The following is a 17185-nucleotide window of genomic DNA, read 5'->3' as shown; positions in this document are numbered from 1 at the left end:
TGATTCAGTTTTCCAAATGCAAAATATATCAACATTGTGAAAATGATAATTTATTGAAAATCTTGTAATGAAAAAAATTACCTTAAAAATAAACTTTACGAATGAAATCAGAGATCACAGCAAAAATGAAAATGGAATAATAATGAGTACATTGAAAAATGACTAGAATTTTTTAACAAATTGGGAAAATTGAAAGATTATGGCATTAGAGAATTGTCAAAATATACAGAAATATTTGAAACAGAAATTAAAATTAAATTCGAACACCAGAATGATGACAATGAAGCATATCACCAACTGCATTTCCACATACAATATGCTGAACTCCAAGAGATGAAAGTCCTTGAGCCGGACGACAGAATTGCTCACATTGGGGTCCTCTGCAATAAATTTGAAATTCAATGAAAAAATGGATTTAAACAATATGTTCTGTGTGAACTTTTTATAATAACTATTTGAAACAGCAGATTTACGAAGAAAAAAAACCGAAATTTCATTTTTGCCAAGGCACAGAATACTAATTAATTATCGTTTTTGATACCAGAATTGTTCTTGAAAATCTGAAACGGTAAACGTTTTTAATTATAAATAAGTTTAAATGTATGGAAATAGGAAGAAATGAGGAAACTTCTCGAAATCTTGAGATTACTTTAATTTTTCTAAATTTTTACCCTAAAAATGATGATTTTTATGAACATAGTAAAAGTTTAAAAAGTAGGTTAAGCTATCAATATAGTGAAATAGCAAAGTTTTCTGATTTTAGCTTGATGAATTATTTTTTGATAAGAGGCTGCACTAATAACAACACAGTCAAACAGTATACCTATTAGAAAAATTATTTAATATCTAGAAAACTAATAGTTTCGAAGAGAGAAAAATCCCGCAAATAAAATAGTAACACTAGCCAATTTGTATTTATAAAAAAACCAGAAATTTTGGGTTTGAATAAATGACCTATTTGCTGGGAAAACTGAAAAATTTTTTTTTTCAAAATTTAATTTTTACGATGATGAAAGATTGGGTGTGAATTGAAAATTTTAAAAGGTGAGTCATCTTATCAGTACTGTGAAACGGATGAATTTTTTATACAAAAATATTATGGTTTTGGAAAAAGTTTTATTTGCGAAAATTTGCGAAAAAAATTCAGATTGTTCCCTCACTTGACTTATAGAATTTTCGATATTTCTTTCATCGCATTTGGGAAATAAGTTGTTTTCATAACAAAAGTGTGAAACAGCAAATTTCTGATATTTTTTTCGTATAAAAACTCCTTCTATAATAAAACCAATAAATAGAAAGAAACCCTCGAAATGTTAAAGAATTAAATAAATAACAAAATTTTGAAAGTCAACAAATGTATGTTTTGTGATTTGACTTTAATATTTTGATTTCTTGTTTGCTTTACACATTGTTGAAAATTAAAATGATTTATAATGAGAATTCAAAGTACCAATTTCTACTGTTTCACCACGTTGCCTTAAAACTAACTCCAACTCAAAACACTATTTGTGCATTTTCATTTTTATAAAAATTAAATCACGCACGTTTTCTGAACAATTCCCCTGTGCCTACAACACTCTGAATTATCTTTTCCCTGTGATGCACATTCTAAGAATGGAGCCACGTTAAATATTCCACATTGTCCACGGTCCATTGCAGCACGGATCTGAAAATAATTTTCTTGGTGGAAGTTAAGAATTCTGTCGATTTATAAAATGTAAGTGTAAGATTGAAATTTGTGGCGTGTTTCATAAAGATTTGAAAATAAGTTGAACAAATAAAATGTTGTTATACATAGCAAGTGTTTGGCTTGAAAAGACAGGAACTACGCGACAATGCGCTACAGAAATCCAGAAATCACAATTAAAATTAATCACATCTTGAGTTTTGAGTCAAAATTAAAAACCGTTTCAGCAAAAGTTTAGAATATATATATTTTTTTTGGTCACAATGATTTCAAAGGTATAAGGCATTTCCAAAGTAAGATTTAATTCTCAAGAAAATGCGTATTTTTATTATTTTGCGGATACGAAACAAACCGGTTTTGGGAAATAAGTTGCTTTCATAACAAAAGTGTGAAACAGCAAATTTCAGATATTTTTTTCTGCTTGAATTGAAATGAGAAAATTTTGATTTATTTATGGTGCACGCGAAACATGAAAAGATTGTAAAAAGCACAAATAATTTGGGCTTTTCAAATTTTGTAATCCTAAAAATTAAACTATTTAAAAGCAATATGATACAATTTTTCAATATTTTAAAGTGTTCAAGTAGGCACAAAAATGTATTCCTCCCGTTTCACTTTTTAGTTTTTCGAGAGTAAAACATTGAAAAAATAGACGACAGGCAAGCACATGACTTCAATAATTTTGAGAAAAAAAATTTAAGAATAAAAAAAATTGTACAATTGACTAAAAAAATTAAAAAAAAAATCTGAAACAGTGAAAATTTTTGATTGTAATGAAGTATTTTTCTAGTTCTAGAATCTCACAAAATATGAAAACAGCTTCTGAACTTTGTTTTGGAAATTTGGAGTCTTTTCTCGGCCGATTTTAGATTTGAAAAATTTGACTAATTATTTATTTTCTTCAAAAAGTTGCTCCAAGTTCTTTAAAGTTGCCACTGATTTAGTTTCTTTTTTGTTTTTCTCTACAGAAATGTAAGTTAAAAAAATAAAGAATTTATGAGACATATGTGAAATTGTTTTTAAAAAGTTATAGAAGTAATTTTTGCTACTTTACGATTCTTTTGAATTAGATACGAATAATTGAATATATTCAGCAAAACCATATAGCAGCACATAAATGGAATTATTAATTTGCTACAAGAAAATAATTTAAAACATTAAAATCATCTCACCTCTGTCTGTGTAATATCATATCTGCATAATTGTTGACATCCAGCAGGTAAATTCTTTCGTTTACAACATTCTAAAAGTGATTTACTCGCAATTTCATTGCTAACACACGGAGTAAAATCAGGAGAAACACCACATTGTTCATTTCCAGCTGCTCCTTTTGGCGGAGCAACTCCTGGTGGACCGTTTCTCGGTGGAGCAGTAAAGTGTAGTGGACGGAATGGTATTACACTGACTTTATTAGTAACACCTGGAGCTACAGTAGTACGGGGTACTATTACAGCTGCAGATGATTCTACTGATAGATCCTTTGAGTTTCCAGTGCTTCCCTGGAAAGAAAAATATATTTGAAAAATGAAAATCTTAAAAAGTTGGCGGTCCTTTTTTGTTAGTCGAACAAATTAGGGTCAGAAAGCATAAAAACTTTCTTATCCATCAGGAAAATGGCGACCAATCAACAAGAATGGCCCCGCCTACTGCTTATTGCTAATTAGTTAGGTAATTATTATTGAGAGGAATATATGCATAAAATCTTCTATAAAGAATTTCCAAAAACTCTAAATAATTTCTGAAATTTCCAGGAACAAAAATATTTTTTTCGGTAAAAAAGTGACTGTTTCAAAAACATTTTAAATAATGTTACGAAAAACAAAGCATACTCCTTTGTATACTTCATCTTCTAGATATATTATTTTCGGAAAAAACTTTTACAAGTAAGAATATTACAAAATGTGCAGTTTTTTGAAAGTTGAAAATATTTTGTTTTCCCGTTTCACATGCTCTATATCTAGAATACCCAATTATTAACATTAGTCCTTCAGCCCCCATTGAGTCGCTTTTAATACGTTTCACCAAAAACCTACCTCTAATCGTATTTGTGGTTCACCCTCCCTTTCGTGTAAATTTCCTCCGTTTGTCAAATCCAAATTGTTTATCACACTGTCAATTGCTGAAAAATTTTAATTTAAAAAAAACGATATCAGAGTGATTCCAGTAGCAAAAACATTTAAGTCGGTTTAATTAAACCTTTACACTGAAAAATAAATTTTTTTTCAAACTTATTTTCTTCTCAAATTCCAAAAGTTCCCACTTACTTCTATAAAATTTATTAAACCTCTCATCAGCTTTTCCATCAATTGTAAATGGTGGAATTGACTTCACATTTGCCGGTTTTTTATTCTGTCCACGTGGAATTATAGACACCTTCCATTCGTGAGATGAACCACTGAAATTTATTGGAATTTAGGGTTATATGGAGATAAATTGGGAATTGTTAGTGCAAAGTTAACCAACACCGGTGAGACCGTGAATACTTTGAGAAACGATGTTTCATGCAATTTTTGTAATATGGTGATTTTTTTTCGCCCATAGTTTTCTTGATACAAGAAAAATTTTGCCGAGTGACAAATCTTACTGAACTATGCAAGTGTTTTCTTATACCAAAAAATGTAGTTTATGAAACAGGAGTTAAAAAAAAATTTTCTTACATGTTCAGTATGTGTATTTCATAAACTTGATTTCAGTCTTGCTAGTTATATTTAATGAACTCATAATTAAAAAAAAGTTTTCAATTTCAAAATTGAACAAATCATTACTTATATATAAAAAAATACAGTTCGTCTGTCCATAGTTTGTAGTCTATGTAGTCTTTGTAGTCTGTGACGTCACACCCAAAGTCAGTGAGAGTTGTGGGCGGGGCCTGTCACCTTCGTGGTGAGACCCATCGTGGTGAGACCCTTCGTGGTGAGACCCATCGTGGTGAGACCCTTCGTGGTGAGACCCACATTTTTGACGGGAAATTAAAATTTTCAGTGAAAAAATTTTGGCGGGAAATTCAAATTTTCCTTGAAAAAAATTTTGGCGGGAAATTCAAATTTTCTGTGAAAAAAATTTTGGCGGGAAATTCAAATTTTCAGTGAAAAATTTTTGGCGGGAAATTCAAATTTTCAGTGAAAAAAATTTTAGCGGGAAATTCAAATTTTCAGTGAAAAAAAATTTTGGCGGGAAATTCAAATTTTCAGTGAAAAAAATTTTTGGCGGGAAATTCAAATTTTCAGTGAAAAAAATTTTGGCGGGAAATTCAAATTTTCAGTGAAAAATTTTTGGCGGGAAATTCAAATTTTCAGTGAAAAAAATTTTGGCGGGAAATTCAAATTTTCAGTGAAAAAAATTTTGGCGGGAAATTCAAATTTTCAGTAAAAAAATTTTGGCGGGAAATTCAAATTTTCAGTGAAAAAAATTTTGGCGGGAAATTCAAATTTTCAGTGAAAAAATTTTGGTGGGAAATTCAAATTTTCAGTGAAAAAAATTTTAGCGGGAAATTCAAATTTGCAGTGCAAACAATTTTGGCGGGAAATTCAAATTTTCAGTGAAAAACAATTTTGGCGGAAAATTCCAATTTCTGAGAAAAATCGAGAAATGTCTGCAATGTTCCAGAAGTTTCTAGAAAATTCGGGAAAATTCTGGAATATTCCAGAACTTTCTAGAAAAATCGGGAAAAATCGGCAATGTTCTAGAACTTTCTAGAAAATTCGAGAAAATTCCGGAATGGTCCAGAATTTTCTAGAAAATCCGAGAAAGTTCTGGAATGGTCCAGAATTTTCTAGAAAAATCGGGAAAAGTCTGCAATGTTCCAGAACTCTCTAAAAAATTCGATAAAATTCTGAAATGTTCAATTTCGTGGAAAAATTCAAGAAACTTCTGCAAAGTTCTACACGGGGTTCTGGCTCGACCCCGCGCTCCATTGGACATTGAAATGGCGGGAAAAAACTTTGAAATCGCAAGAGGAATTTTCACGCAGCGCGTTGAAAAAAGTGTATGCATTTGCGCGTGACGGTGTTTCTTCAAGTTTTGATACTCCTAGAATATTCTGAAGTTTCAATAATTTTAAAAAAATATCAAAAATTGTTATAATTTTCAGAAACGCTCGCCAAAAACTTTCGGAAAGGACCGGAAAATGTTTCATATGATTTGAAGAACATAGAGAAAATTATAGGTTCAAGAAATTTAGAAATAGTTCCAGGAAACTTGAGGTTTTAAGTTGTAATTGCTCAGGACTTAGTTATATAATATTTATGTTGCTCAAAAATTTCCGGTAACCAGGGAAAAAACGTTCCATCTGCAAAGAAGGCTTAGAAAATTTAGAATTTGATTTCAATTTTGAGTACGCCAGTCGGAGCACGCGCTTCAGCGCGTGCGAACGGCTGGTAATTCATATATTTCAAAAATTAATCCGATCGACAAACTAAATTTAAACTAACTTTGTAGTTTTTAAATATTTTGAAACAGTAAAATTTTTCAATAGAAAACAATTGACAATTTTCAACTCAGATTTAACTTGTTTTTTCTAAACATCTCTTTTTCAAAAATTCTCATTGAAGCTTTCAGAATGTTAAAAATAATTTCTTGAAAAATAAATTTTAAAAAATATTTATCGCATTTCCGGAAAAAATCGATTGACAAACGTAATTTTGAGCAAAACATTACAAAAAACTTGCAGTTTCAACACAATTGTTTAACACCGAGCTGAATATTTCAAATTAATATTTCTCCTTTAAAGCAGATAAAGTGTTCGAACCAATTTTTCCCAAAAAATCTTTGAAACATGAATTGGAATTTTGGAAAAATTCCAATACAATTTCAGAATGTCCACTTTAAAAACTGATTATAAGTTCAAAACCATTAATACATCCTTCTAATCCAAATAAAACCATTAATTCTGTAATTTGAAAATTTTTCGAATGAGCTATCCGACTGAATAATTTTATAAAAACAGATTTAGAATAAGAGCAAATTTCCATTAAATTTTTTTTGCGGTTTCAAGGCGATGATTAAAAACTTATTAACACCTATTAATTTGAGTTTATTCCTATTTTTATAGTTTATTTTTTTAAAGATCTAATGAATCAACAAACATTTGTTTGTTTTTCAAAAATTCAATTAGTTTCAGAGTTTTAAAGAATGATAAATATTGTCACAACACTGAAAACTTTGATATTTCTTTGAATTGTTAAATATTCAAAACACACTTGAAACAGTGATGTTTTGAAAAATAATTTTTCAACAATAAAATGCATTTCCGACTGAATTTCTATATACATTGTCTTTTGAAATTGTATACAAAAAGCACAAATAAGCTCCAATTTGTAATAGTTAACACTTTTCTCCCTGAAAGATAATTGCAGTGCATCCACCATTCCAAAACATGCATTTAATCCCCGTAAATCGACATGCTCAACAGTTCGAACCTATCTAATTTCCGTCGTTTTCTCGCAAGTTCACCCATAAACGGAGTGATATGAATTTTAGTCGTCGCAAAATTTTTCTTGCGAATTCTCAACGGACTCGTCTTCCGAACATCCGGTCGATTCCATGATTTAGGCGGTGTGACGTAACGATTTTTGTAAAGTCGGGAAATTGGACGATTACAAGCAAGGCGGCCAGGTGTAGTGAGACGGCAGATAAGACGATGATGAGCTCGAGAATGAGCAAAAGAAGGGGAGGAGCTTCGAGATGAGAAACGGCGAACAAGATAGGGAATTGATGATGGATTTGATGATATTACCGATGAGTCTCTGATTTTCAGAAATATTTTTTATTCTGTTTGAAAATTACGCTCTATCAATATAGTTTTCACTTGATTGCATTACGGTATCTTTGAAACAGTAATTAAATTTGTTTTTCGAAATTTGTTGTGAGTATCACAAATAGCTTCAAATTAGCTCTGAATTATAATTATTATTTGATCAAGTCTCATTAGTTTCGAAAGCTATTGAAAAGACATTTTAAAAAAGTTGATTTCACACGAAAAGTTTCCAGCAGCCGACTGTTGACAGGTTTAACAACTCAAACGTATATGGCCCGTTAACGGTCGGCTGCTAAGAGCTAAGAAAACCGAAAAGTGCATAGTATAAAAAAAAAGCTGGACATTTCTCCGGAAAACTTTGAAAAAAGGGTTTCTTTTGCAAAAAATGTTCATCAGAAATATGTCTTTCGAAAATTAAAAAAAAAGTTTTGAAAACTAGAATTCTGGCAATTTCAAACCAAGTTAACTATGGTGTATTTTAATACGTTTTGGACGAATTATTTTCTTACCAAATTTTATATTTGCATCCATTCTTATCAAGAACACGAAACAGACTTTTTTTAAAATTTAAATCTAAAAAATGTTCTTAAAAATGTTTTTTTTTTGCCAAAAATTGGAGTGCCAATTTTGCTATTAAAACTATACATTTCTTTGAGAAACTTTGGAAAAAAAAGGGTTCTGTATGCTTTTCAAAAAAAACTGGTTTGAAAACTAGAATTCTGTCCATTTCCAACCAAGTTATTTAACGACGTGGTATTTTAATTCATTTTGGTCATTATATATACATTGGATATCAACTGTTTTAATTGCATACATTCTTATCAAGATCATAAAACATACTACTTTAAAAAATTAAATATTCTTACAATTAGAAATGTTTTTTTTTGTCAAAAATTGGAATGCAAACTTTGTTATAAAACCTATACATTTCTTCGAAAAACTTTAAAAAGATAGGGTTTCTTTCGCAAAAAACGTTTCTGTTTCTCAAAAAAAACTGTTTTGAAAACTAGAATTCTGCCCATTTCAAACAAAGTTAACGATGGTGTATTTTATTACATTTTGGTCATTATATATCATGGATACCAACTTTTATATTTGCATCCTATTTTATCGAGAAATTGAAACAGACTTTTAAAACAAATTTAAATACTTTCCTTTTTTCCTTTTTTGGCGCTGTGATACTAAGGTTTTTGATAATTTTCTATTTTTTATGGCAAGTTAAACTTATGATATCTGAAAAGAAGTTTTAATAAATGTCAAAAAATTGGATGCAATATCATTTTACCTTCAAACCTATATTTACCATTAACCTGAAACAGACAAATTCCCAAAAAATGACCTGCTCACCTCAATGTCGCAGCACTTCCAGATTGTTGCTCCGAATCCGGTGCTCCACTTATTTCCTTCCTTGATCTTGCAAATACATCTCCACTGTTACTGATAAGAGGTGATGCAGGTGGGGGTGGAGTCTGTTGAGGGAAGAGTGGTTGAGCTGGAGGAGGTGACGTCACAAATGGTTCTGGAAATGTAAGATTTTTTATTTGAAATTTATTGAAGAAGTATTTTGTCTTTGAATTGATCTTTAAGTTAAACTATTTGGAATCGATAAATAAAATCGAATGAATGAATTGATTTTGATCACATTTATCAACATTGAAAAACAGTGGAAAAAAGTTTGCAAAATGAAAAGTTCAATAGTTTTCTAAAAGTCCTAATTGTTTCAAAATTTCTATAAATTGACTCTTATAAATCCATGATTCTAAAAGTAAATTGAAGTGAGGCTGATGAAATCATCATTCTGAAACAGTAGATCAAAGAAAACTTCTTACTAAATTATCACTGTTCAACTTTGACTTTTTTTAAGTTTGGAAAAACTAGTTTTCAATAAAAAGGGAGTAAAAAATGCCCTCGTAAGCTCATTAAAGTCAAGTGGTTAGCTGACAAAAATGATATGCTTGAAATAGTAAAAAAATTAAATTAGATTTGAAAATTGAAAAAAATGTTATCGTATTTAGACAAGTTGAAACATTTTTTTTTGAAAAGAATCATTGGAAAATTAGTGTCAGATTTGGGAAACGGATTACAAAATGAACAAGAATGTTGAATCCATTGGGTTTTTTATTAAATCTATTGGATTTTTCATGAGTATAACTATTCTATGGAAAATTTGAAACTGCAATTAAAAAAAATTACTCTTAAATTCCAGTACTCATTTTTTTGCCATATTCCAGTTTCAACCTAAAAGTTAATAAAACTCAAAAAATAAAACACATACGAGGTGAGTCAACCACTGCATTTTCAGACGGAGGTTCATCTTCATCATAATCTCCAATAACTACGAGTGACTCTGGAGGACGGATTATTCTTGGATCAGGTGTTGTACGGTGTCGATGAGCCTGGAAAATGGTTACTGTAACTGAAAAAAACGTAGTTAGTAGTAACATACATTCCTTCGAGAACTTGGATTCCATGGGCTCATCGTTGGAGCCGGGATTCTCACTGGAAGCTCTGGACCTGGAATTCTACTTGGTGCTTGAATTTCTGGAACTGCAGAGCTTGCAGCAGGAGCCAGTGGAGTCTGAGTTCCAGTGGTCCAGGGCTCGGAGGAAAATGGAATAAGAGTAGGGAATCCAGTTGGAGCTGGAGTAGTTGTTGCTTTCTGTGCTCCGATTCTTGCATCTCCAGAGTTGGAATTCCACGTGGCAGCTCCTGGGACAGATTGATCGGGTTTTTCAAACGAGGTTATGGAAGGATCGGAATCTGAAATTAGGATAGTCTAGGTTATGAGAAAGCTAAATAAGTTATTGGTTAGGTTCTCACTGCAAATAAACATAAAAATATGATTATTGTTTCAAAATCACAAGAAAACTAGTACATGATTTTTTTTTCCATTATCGTATGTTGGTTTTTCATTAAATGTGGAGACATTTCGTTTTTTTCTGTTAATTTAAAAATGGAAAACTTCACTAAAAATTAATTATCATAAACATCATATTCTTTTGTTTTCGCAGCTACCTAAAGCAGAATTTGGTAAAATTCGCAAAATTCGAATTGCATTTTAATCTTGAAATAATATTCTGTTTCAAGTTGTGAATATAATGCAGCACACAACACCAAAAGTATTCCCGCTTTCTTTCTACACACTGTTTCATTATCTTTACTAGTTTATGAGATTCCAATTGCAATCACTAAATACCTTCCAAAATCTAAAAAAACATCCGAACTAACCTCCAGCGGATCCGAAAGCAGATCTCAAATTATCCACACTTCCTGTTCCTCCAATATTTGCATTCCCATCGTGTGCTCCGCTTGGTGCCGGCCGTCGAGAACCATCAGTTGAGAATACTGTAAAATAATTTAAAAATTATATTGATTCAAAGAGTAGTAGAAACCGGAGAAAGATGCACTTTTATGAAAACCTTTTTATTTTCTTAAAATCAAACAAAACAATTCTCTAAAGCCGCTGGAGTTAAACTTAAAAAAGCAAAAAAATCACTGTTTCAAAAAGTCTATTTAAATGCTTTCTTTGATTTACATTATTGACAGCCTCAATTTTTTTGCAAATATTATTAGCAAATTTGATTAAATTAAAATTCATTTTGTAATTTGATATAAAGGAAATTTGATATAAAAATTGTGCAATCCATGTTTTTTTTCCCACTAGGCAGGCGGTAGTAATAATTGTAACATTTTCGTACAAGAATCCTCGTACCAAATAATTTTTAAAGCCCTGTAAAACTCACAACTATGAATAAAATCAGTGCCACATTGGACTGAAGCACACTGTTCTGGACATTGATCCCGTATTCTTGAAGTACAACAAAATGAAGTTGGTATTCGATGACAAGATAATTGGCAATGTACTGAAGATATTAGAAATGGAATGAGAAACAGAAATGTCCGGTGGTACTTCTCTCGCATATCTGAAATTTTTGACCGTTTTTCTATAGAAGTAGGTATGTGGAAAGGGGAAAAGTATAAAGAAAAATTGAAACATTGCAAGACAGTATTTTTTTAGAAGAGTTTGAAAACAGATTGTTCTAAAGATGAAGTTCTATTAAATTGTCTCTTTAGCATAAATCTTTTAAAAAGAAGTCGAAACAGTTGGAATTAGTTAATTCGAAAAACAACAAGAAACTAGGAATTTATTTTTTAATGACTGAAATTAGTATGTGATCAGAAGCACACCATTCAAAAATTTTGAAATTTGAAAAAGTCATAAACAAGTTGAATATTTCCAGTAGATCTTAAAATTAAATTATTGTTCGAGAATTGTTTTGTTTTGCGAAATTTATAAGGCTTGTTAGCGAATGTATGAAAAAATAGGCTTCGAAGAACACAGTCCTGCGTAAAACTATTAATAAATAAACCCTATCAAACAATCAGAAAATGTCAAAAAACTTATTAAACTGGGCTGGGCCGTTTCAGAATGTTTATAAAAAAGTCGGTAGTTCTTGAGCAATTAATAATATGTTTTCAAGAAAATCCATAGAAAAAAGAAAACTGGAAGTTTTTTGAAACTTGGATTGAAAGTTGTGGCCTGTATAACTCAAATTTTAACGCGACTCTGATTCAGTTTTACTAATCGAAAAATTCATTCGTACTTATTTGCATATGTTAATTCTTTACCAACATTTTTGTTTTCAAAATAAAAAACTTGAAACAGTAAATTTAAAGATTTTTTTTAAGATAAAAACTTTATTTCACAAAAAGTTTGCACAAGAAGCGAAATAGTTTTTTATAGTGCATGAATCATTTTTCAACGGTTATGACCAACAATATTCTCCATTTTTAAACAGTTTTGGAAAGGTAGAACAATATTTTTAAATAATAATTCTGCAATTTTATGGAATAGCTCAAATTAATTGTTAACTATGAGTTAGACTGAGTTAAAATAAGACTGAAACGAAAATTGCAAATTTTATGTACTTGGTGTAACAGTGGCCGCCTGTGAAGCTTTAATTACAATTGAAACGCCTAATATTCAAATTCGAAATTTTGAAAATTCGAAAGAACTCACAGAACAAGACTCACAGATTGAACAACGTAACTTGTTGCTTTGAAAATCAACAACTTGAAACAGTAAAATTTTGGCATTTTTTAAATGATTTTTGAAATGATGAACTATTTCCTCTCCAGAAAGCAAGAAAAAGTTTGTAAAAACCAAAACTATCAATTGGAACATAGAAAACCAACACACCGAAATGGCATCGAACGAGATTTAAAAAGCGAGAAGAACAGTCCACCTCCTCTCCCTTTCCCCCGTCATCTTCTATTGTTCACCTTCTTACATCTGTCAGCAGGATGCTGTAATAATGGGCCAAAAGAACCACAGACAGAATCTAGAAAATACCATGACTCATGAAGCTTTTCGAGAAATTATTATGAAGGTGAACAGGTATTGGAACAAGATTACAACACTTTCCTCTTCGAGGTTAGATGGCCTTTTTCGAGATTTTCTACTGAATGATTCATGTGGTCTTGAATCAAAGATTATAGACCTTTTCTTCTGAAATTGCAAATGTTTGGCTAAGATGGGAAATTTGAGTAAATGTAGAAGAAAAAAAAATCATAAATCACAGCAAAAGAATAAGAAACCAATACTAAAATGGAAATGGTTGGAAATAAAACTTCCTAAAAAATCTACTGTTTCATATTGTCGCTATATACCTATATACCTGATACGTTTATTCATCATTCATTGCGTGGGTCAAAGGAATTGAAATATCTGTTGAAATCTGTTTTATCTGTTTTTTAAACGGTTTCAAGTAATGAGAACCAATGAGCACTAGAGAAAAGGAAACGCAAGACGAAATTCTTTGATTTTCAAAAATTGAAAAAAAATGTAAAGTGCTTTCGGAAACTAACATATTCACGAACAATGGATAGTATAACTTTCTAGCGCTTTTGGAAAATATTAAAATGTGGTTTTTTTAACTGAAAACAATTTGACAGTTTTGTTTTCTGACCTGCATTCTAGTATACATTGAATTTCGCTGTTTTCGCATTTTTTTTAACGAAAAAAGTTAGCGAAAATGATACCTTAGAATTAGAAGGCACTATAGAGTTGAAAACATGCAATTTTTTGATTTTGGTATATGACTTAGATGTGAACATTGAGAAAAATTATTTTTAAAAAAAAATCAGAAATCACACTACATGTATACAATGAAAAAGAAATCGCTTCTATAACAGAAATGACTGAAAACGAGACTTCATAATAAAATCTACTGTTTCATGTTGTCGGTATATTCCTGATACGTTTATTTTCATATTATTCATAGTTTAAGAGCAATAAATAATTAAAATAAAATTATTTGATTTGGCGTGGTCCCTCTGTCACTGAAATTAAATATTCGCAGCACAATTTTTTGACAATTCGAAACATTTAAAGAAATTTTTCAATTACAAATATTTGAAAAGCAATTAACTTTCAGTTTATTTTTAAATTTTGTCTGAAAGTGAGGTTTTTTGGATTTACCAATAATTTAAAACAAATTGAAAATTTTTTAAAGATGAACCTATAACAAAATTTTATACATTTTCAGCGAATACTGAAATTAAAAATTTTACTGTTTCATAAATTTGTTAAATTTTTAAGCATACCGGAAAATAAATTCAATACATTTGTTGTGAAAAACCTATTCTCGAAAACTTTTTTTTGTAGACATCTATTACATTGACGGTAGAATGGCGAAAAGAAAGCAAAAAAGTTGCAAAACTTTCTCCAATTTTAGCCATGAAGCTTCAACTTGAAAGTACGGTTACAAGCAAATACCAAAAAGAACAAGAAAAAAAAGAAAAGGAAAACCAAATGAATTGAAATGAAGAAGAAGTGCATACATTTGCATACATGTACAAACATTCTCATATCTAGTCACCGTGTGTATATTCTAGTAAGGGCGGTACACACATACAGAATTAACGGGAATTGGAGAATGGATGTTACAACTGAAAAGGGAGAAGGACACGAGATTCACATGAAACAGATCTTTCGAAATTTCAGATTCATATCTACAGAAGGTTTTTTTCTCGAGAAATCATACCTTTTCAGAAGCCACAGAAAATTGTCATTTTTTATCTTATAATCTTTAAATTTTTTAGACTTTCAACAATATGAAAATTGAGAAATTACTATAAATGTTTTGCAAATTACGTTTTAATTTGTTTACTTAAAAAACTCAGATTTTTCAAGAATGTTTGCTCTACCGTTAAGCAAAAATTTGTTGAAAAATCTAGAGAAATATAGTAACTAAAACATGTTTTTTTTAATACAGGTGCACCTGGGTGTGATGTCATAATATGTATTAGATACATTTTGCAGCATTACTTAAATAACCCTATAAGATTTTAGAAAATACAAAAACTATTTTTCAATAGGCAGCATTTCCATTAAATAAGAAGATTTCCAAACCAATTATGGAGTTAGTGTAACAGTAACAAAAAGTTTTACAAAAATTAACGTATATCCAGCCACTTTGCTCTATACTCGAAAAGATTTTTAAAAAACCAAATCAAAAACTGAATTTTTGAAATTGGAAATATTTAATTTTTCTGAAAAAACTTTAGTAGGCAAATGTTCAATACCTTGACTTATTTACAAAAATAACAATAAAAAATCGGGTTGAATTCTATTAGAAAACTGCTGGAATTATTCCAAAAATATATTGAACTTGAATATAACATAGGTATTTCGAAAATTAATCAAAATTTTCATTATTTAAGTACGTTGAGTAAGAATCAATCAAAAAGCATGTTAGAATCGAAACTTAAAGTGATAATAACTTCATAAAACAGTCAAAAACTTGAGTTTAAAATGTCTCATTTGGAAAAACAAAATATCTGCTGTTTCAATATGTTCACATAAAACTTGAATAAGTCCATTTTTGCTAATAACCATATGATAATTAAAAATAAATTTACTAAAAGGCATTTAAAAATGAACATTGTTAAAAATTTTGACCCGTTTGGCTGAATGTGTACCTCTAAAAATTAAATGCAAAAAAGGTTTAGATTTTCAGAAAGAAATTTTTTTAAGAGACATGAGCCAAACTGGGTTTTTTAAAATTTTTTGTAGCAGTTAGTTGTGAATTTTGCCAGTTCTGGAAAAATCTGAGTATATTATTTGTTGCCCCCCCCCCCAATACATGATCAATAAAAACTTTAACTTGCGCGAAGATAATAGCAATACCAAACAGTGCAATTTTTTTTTCAAAACAATTGTTTCAATTTTCAAGTTACTATGTAGTATACCGTGGTGGCAGAAATATTTTGAACTAGGAACATGTCATAAACATCATTTTACTTGTATTATAATTATGTTAACTTTTTGAAATTGTACATTTTCCAAAAAAATAGGTTACACCTTAAGTTTAGTAGTTGGTTAGGTTTTTTCTGTTTCAAAGTTTCAAGTAATATAACAACTTTTAGACGTAACACTCTGTTCAGTTCTAATTTTTTATTTTAAAAAATTACTGTTAAAATATGTTATTTAAAAATTTTTGATACTACAACTTTCGATATTTTTTCTTGGTGTATAGGTTGAGAACTCCTGACTTCAGAAAGAAAAAAAAAGTTTCATCGAAAAGCATTAATGAATGAAAAAAGAGAAACAATTTGAAAGTCTACCTGAACAACTAACCAACATTCAAGGTTGGTTAGCTTTCAGATGAATATCTCTACCAAAAAACTTGCGTCTAGAAGCCTCGAAATCTAGAAACCCCCCCCCCCCTTTGCCTCTAATTTCGAACGATCACTAATTAATAAAATCTGTCACTTGTCTCGCTTTCACATGGCTATGTGTGTAAAAAACTATGGCACTTTTGTGTCTGCGTCTCTCACTTTTTCTACAGTCTCCAGATGCTTTTCGATCAAGAATCCCCCGGGGAAAAAAGGTGAAGAAAAGATAATAATCTCGACACTTATGCAATGATTTAGGGGAAATTTTAAAGCTGATTATATGGAAACAGGTACTTTTTTGAATAAATAAAATACAACATTTTTTTGTGAAATGTTGTAAATTTTTACAAAAACCGTGAAACTGTAAAATTATTTTAAATTTAAAATATTTTTCTACTTCTCAAGTTTCCAATTGCAAATTCTTTAAAATTAACTGATCAGATTTCACATTTTTGCAATTCTACATAATTAATTATCTTTCTTTTTAAATATAATCCTCTAAAATGAGAAAAATTCGCTTATTTTAAAATATAGTATTGATACAGTATTAAAAATTTTTTTCAGAGATTTGAATCAGAAAGTTTAGAGTTGATTTGAGTTTTAAAAAAAGTTTTTTAATTAATTACGATGTGAGCATTTCTTATAGGAAAACCAACTGAAACGGTGAAAATTATTTTGAATTTTCAATATTTTGGAATTTCAAAGATTAAAATGTGTGATTCAAAAATTCGAATTTTTGGTTAAGAAAAAATTAGAAGTACTGTGGTTATTTTAAGAAAAAACATTGAAACAAATTTTTTCAAGTTAAAAAAAAAGGAAAATTACATCTACTTTATAAAAAGCAAAATTTTTTAAAATATATGAAAACAAATGGAAACAGAGGAAATGTTTGTTCAAGCAAATATGCTCCGGTTTTTATAAAGTCTGTTTCAAGATTAATGTAAAACATCTAACGTAAAACAGTGAAACATTAGCACTTCAAAAATTAGGAGAAACAACACTAACCTTTAAACTGTCCTGCTTGCCGATTTATAAATGTCGGGTCGTCGGGTGCTTTCTGAAAA

The 17185-nt window shown here is 29.9% G+C and overlaps 1 protein-coding gene and 74 non-coding genes across 82 annotated transcripts; 31 read left to right on the top strand and 44 right to left on the bottom strand.

Moving 5' to 3' along the window:
- Positions 1-28: 28 nt before the first annotated feature.
- Positions 29-17180, bottom strand: dbd-15 (the record flags this gene model as incomplete). 8 transcript variants are annotated; one of them, NM_001268894.3, is made up of 12 exons in its annotated part: positions 42-380; positions 1545-1666; positions 2860-3186; positions 3721-3806; positions 3952-4082; positions 7105-7431; positions 8790-8961; positions 9718-9838; positions 9889-10202; positions 10671-10787; positions 11186-11365; positions 17127-17180. In NM_001268894.3, the coding sequence occupies 11 exons, from the start codon at positions 11361-11363 to the stop codon at positions 254-256; spliced, it is 2022 nt and encodes a 673-aa protein (NP_001255823.1). In that variant the 3' UTR covers positions 42-253. The 8 variants fall into 8 exon arrangements, 4 of the variants coding, with proteins under 4 accessions (NP_001255825.1, NP_001380112.1, NP_001255823.1 ...); NR_131647.1 differs by having other exon boundaries at positions 254-380; positions 17127-17179; NR_131648.1 differs by lacking the exon at positions 7105-7431 and having other exon boundaries at positions 254-380; positions 17127-17179.
- 21ur-4214 lies at positions 399-419 on the bottom strand. The gene has a single exon (NR_060662.1).
- Positions 501-521, bottom strand: 21ur-826. Its single transcript, NR_060661.1, has one exon.
- Positions 504-524, bottom strand: 21ur-15422. The gene has a single exon (NR_060660.1).
- On the bottom strand, positions 505-525 carry 21ur-13093. Its single transcript, NR_060659.1, has one exon.
- 21ur-11700 lies at positions 679-699 on the bottom strand. Its single transcript, NR_060658.1, has one exon.
- On the bottom strand, positions 751-771 carry 21ur-7811. The gene has a single exon (NR_060657.1).
- 21ur-3407 lies at positions 752-772 on the bottom strand. The gene has a single exon (NR_060656.1).
- 21ur-5984 lies at positions 1008-1028 on the bottom strand. Its single transcript, NR_060655.1, has one exon.
- Positions 1171-1191, bottom strand: 21ur-6310. The gene has a single exon (NR_060654.1).
- 21ur-7320 lies at positions 1507-1527 on the top strand. Its single transcript, NR_060653.1, has one exon.
- 21ur-5454 lies at positions 1790-1810 on the top strand. The gene has a single exon (NR_060652.1).
- Positions 1952-1972, top strand: 21ur-5793. The gene has a single exon (NR_060651.1).
- 21ur-990 lies at positions 2018-2038 on the bottom strand. The gene has a single exon (NR_060650.1).
- Positions 2093-2113, bottom strand: 21ur-5919. The gene has a single exon (NR_060649.1).
- On the top strand, positions 2341-2361 carry 21ur-12566. The gene has a single exon (NR_060648.1).
- Positions 2637-2657, bottom strand: 21ur-1723. Its single transcript, NR_060647.1, has one exon.
- On the top strand, positions 2778-2798 carry 21ur-1184. Its single transcript, NR_060646.1, has one exon.
- 21ur-1953 lies at positions 3517-3537 on the top strand. The gene has a single exon (NR_060645.1).
- Positions 3833-3853, bottom strand: 21ur-3175. The gene has a single exon (NR_060644.1).
- 21ur-9200 lies at positions 4250-4270 on the bottom strand. The gene has a single exon (NR_060643.1).
- On the bottom strand, positions 4254-4274 carry 21ur-13410. Its single transcript, NR_060642.1, has one exon.
- On the bottom strand, positions 4255-4275 carry 21ur-1697. Its single transcript, NR_060641.1, has one exon.
- Positions 4390-4410, top strand: 21ur-2227. The gene has a single exon (NR_060640.1).
- 21ur-13700 lies at positions 6076-6096 on the bottom strand. Its single transcript, NR_060639.1, has one exon.
- 21ur-10036 lies at positions 6080-6100 on the bottom strand. The gene has a single exon (NR_060638.1).
- Positions 6401-6421, top strand: 21ur-5318. The gene has a single exon (NR_060637.1).
- 21ur-11038 lies at positions 6539-6559 on the top strand. The gene has a single exon (NR_060636.1).
- On the top strand, positions 6540-6560 carry 21ur-1863. The gene has a single exon (NR_060635.1).
- Positions 7457-7477, bottom strand: 21ur-11219. The gene has a single exon (NR_060634.1).
- 21ur-9974 lies at positions 7929-7949 on the bottom strand. Its single transcript, NR_060633.1, has one exon.
- On the bottom strand, positions 7930-7950 carry 21ur-1102. Its single transcript, NR_060632.1, has one exon.
- 21ur-11440 lies at positions 7971-7991 on the bottom strand. Its single transcript, NR_060631.1, has one exon.
- 21ur-4246 lies at positions 8215-8235 on the bottom strand. Its single transcript, NR_060629.1, has one exon.
- On the top strand, positions 8215-8235 carry 21ur-4075. The gene has a single exon (NR_060630.1).
- On the bottom strand, positions 8504-8524 carry 21ur-3259. The gene has a single exon (NR_060628.1).
- Positions 8695-8715, bottom strand: 21ur-1185. Its single transcript, NR_060627.1, has one exon.
- Positions 9041-9061, bottom strand: 21ur-5582. The gene has a single exon (NR_060626.1).
- 21ur-15551 lies at positions 9328-9348 on the top strand. The gene has a single exon (NR_060625.1).
- Positions 9341-9361, bottom strand: 21ur-9151. Its single transcript, NR_060624.1, has one exon.
- 21ur-9511 lies at positions 9552-9572 on the bottom strand. The gene has a single exon (NR_060623.1).
- Positions 10335-10355, top strand: 21ur-9693. The gene has a single exon (NR_060622.1).
- 21ur-5441 lies at positions 10566-10586 on the top strand. Its single transcript, NR_060621.1, has one exon.
- 21ur-9203 lies at positions 10632-10652 on the top strand. The gene has a single exon (NR_060620.1).
- On the top strand, positions 10983-11003 carry 21ur-4301. The gene has a single exon (NR_060619.1).
- On the bottom strand, positions 11374-11394 carry 21ur-12953. The gene has a single exon (NR_060618.1).
- On the bottom strand, positions 11479-11499 carry 21ur-32. The gene has a single exon (NR_060617.1).
- 21ur-11500 lies at positions 11557-11577 on the top strand. The gene has a single exon (NR_060616.1).
- 21ur-12941 lies at positions 11604-11624 on the bottom strand. The gene has a single exon (NR_060615.1).
- On the top strand, positions 11909-11929 carry 21ur-12516. The gene has a single exon (NR_060614.1).
- Positions 12042-12062, bottom strand: 21ur-9720. Its single transcript, NR_060613.1, has one exon.
- On the bottom strand, positions 12043-12063 carry 21ur-13108. Its single transcript, NR_060612.1, has one exon.
- On the bottom strand, positions 12316-12336 carry 21ur-7055. The gene has a single exon (NR_060611.1).
- Positions 12317-12337, bottom strand: 21ur-9994. Its single transcript, NR_060610.1, has one exon.
- 21ur-15166 lies at positions 12319-12339 on the bottom strand. The gene has a single exon (NR_060609.1).
- Positions 12459-12479, bottom strand: 21ur-3503. Its single transcript, NR_060608.1, has one exon.
- Positions 13133-13153, top strand: 21ur-10285. Its single transcript, NR_060607.1, has one exon.
- 21ur-438 lies at positions 13134-13154 on the top strand. Its single transcript, NR_060606.1, has one exon.
- 21ur-1349 lies at positions 13718-13738 on the top strand. Its single transcript, NR_060605.1, has one exon.
- On the top strand, positions 13721-13741 carry 21ur-7714. Its single transcript, NR_060604.1, has one exon.
- On the bottom strand, positions 13764-13784 carry 21ur-4079. Its single transcript, NR_060603.1, has one exon.
- On the top strand, positions 14060-14080 carry 21ur-9809. The gene has a single exon (NR_060602.1).
- 21ur-1775 lies at positions 14061-14081 on the top strand. Its single transcript, NR_060601.1, has one exon.
- Positions 14637-14657, bottom strand: 21ur-8366. Its single transcript, NR_060600.1, has one exon.
- 21ur-12863 lies at positions 14643-14663 on the top strand. Its single transcript, NR_060599.1, has one exon.
- Positions 14814-14834, bottom strand: 21ur-1371. The gene has a single exon (NR_060598.1).
- Positions 15173-15193, bottom strand: 21ur-8109. The gene has a single exon (NR_060597.1).
- On the top strand, positions 15333-15353 carry 21ur-3088. The gene has a single exon (NR_060596.1).
- Positions 15336-15356, top strand: 21ur-2493. The gene has a single exon (NR_060595.1).
- 21ur-9612 lies at positions 15715-15735 on the bottom strand. Its single transcript, NR_060594.1, has one exon.
- On the top strand, positions 15882-15902 carry 21ur-12310. The gene has a single exon (NR_060593.1).
- Positions 15963-15983, top strand: 21ur-10740. The gene has a single exon (NR_060592.1).
- 21ur-11049 lies at positions 16719-16739 on the bottom strand. Its single transcript, NR_060591.1, has one exon.
- Positions 17092-17112, top strand: 21ur-14546. The gene has a single exon (NR_060590.1).
- Positions 17093-17113, top strand: 21ur-3047. Its single transcript, NR_060589.1, has one exon.
- Positions 17181-17185: the final 5 nt, after the last annotated feature.

This window comes from Caenorhabditis elegans, chromosome IV, assembly GCF_000002985.6.
Source record: "Caenorhabditis elegans chromosome IV".
Taxonomy (NCBI): domain Eukaryota; kingdom Metazoa; phylum Nematoda; class Chromadorea; order Rhabditida; family Rhabditidae; genus Caenorhabditis; species Caenorhabditis elegans.
Note: the sequence above shows the minus strand (reverse complement) of the source record. Positions and strands in the feature narration are given on the sequence as shown.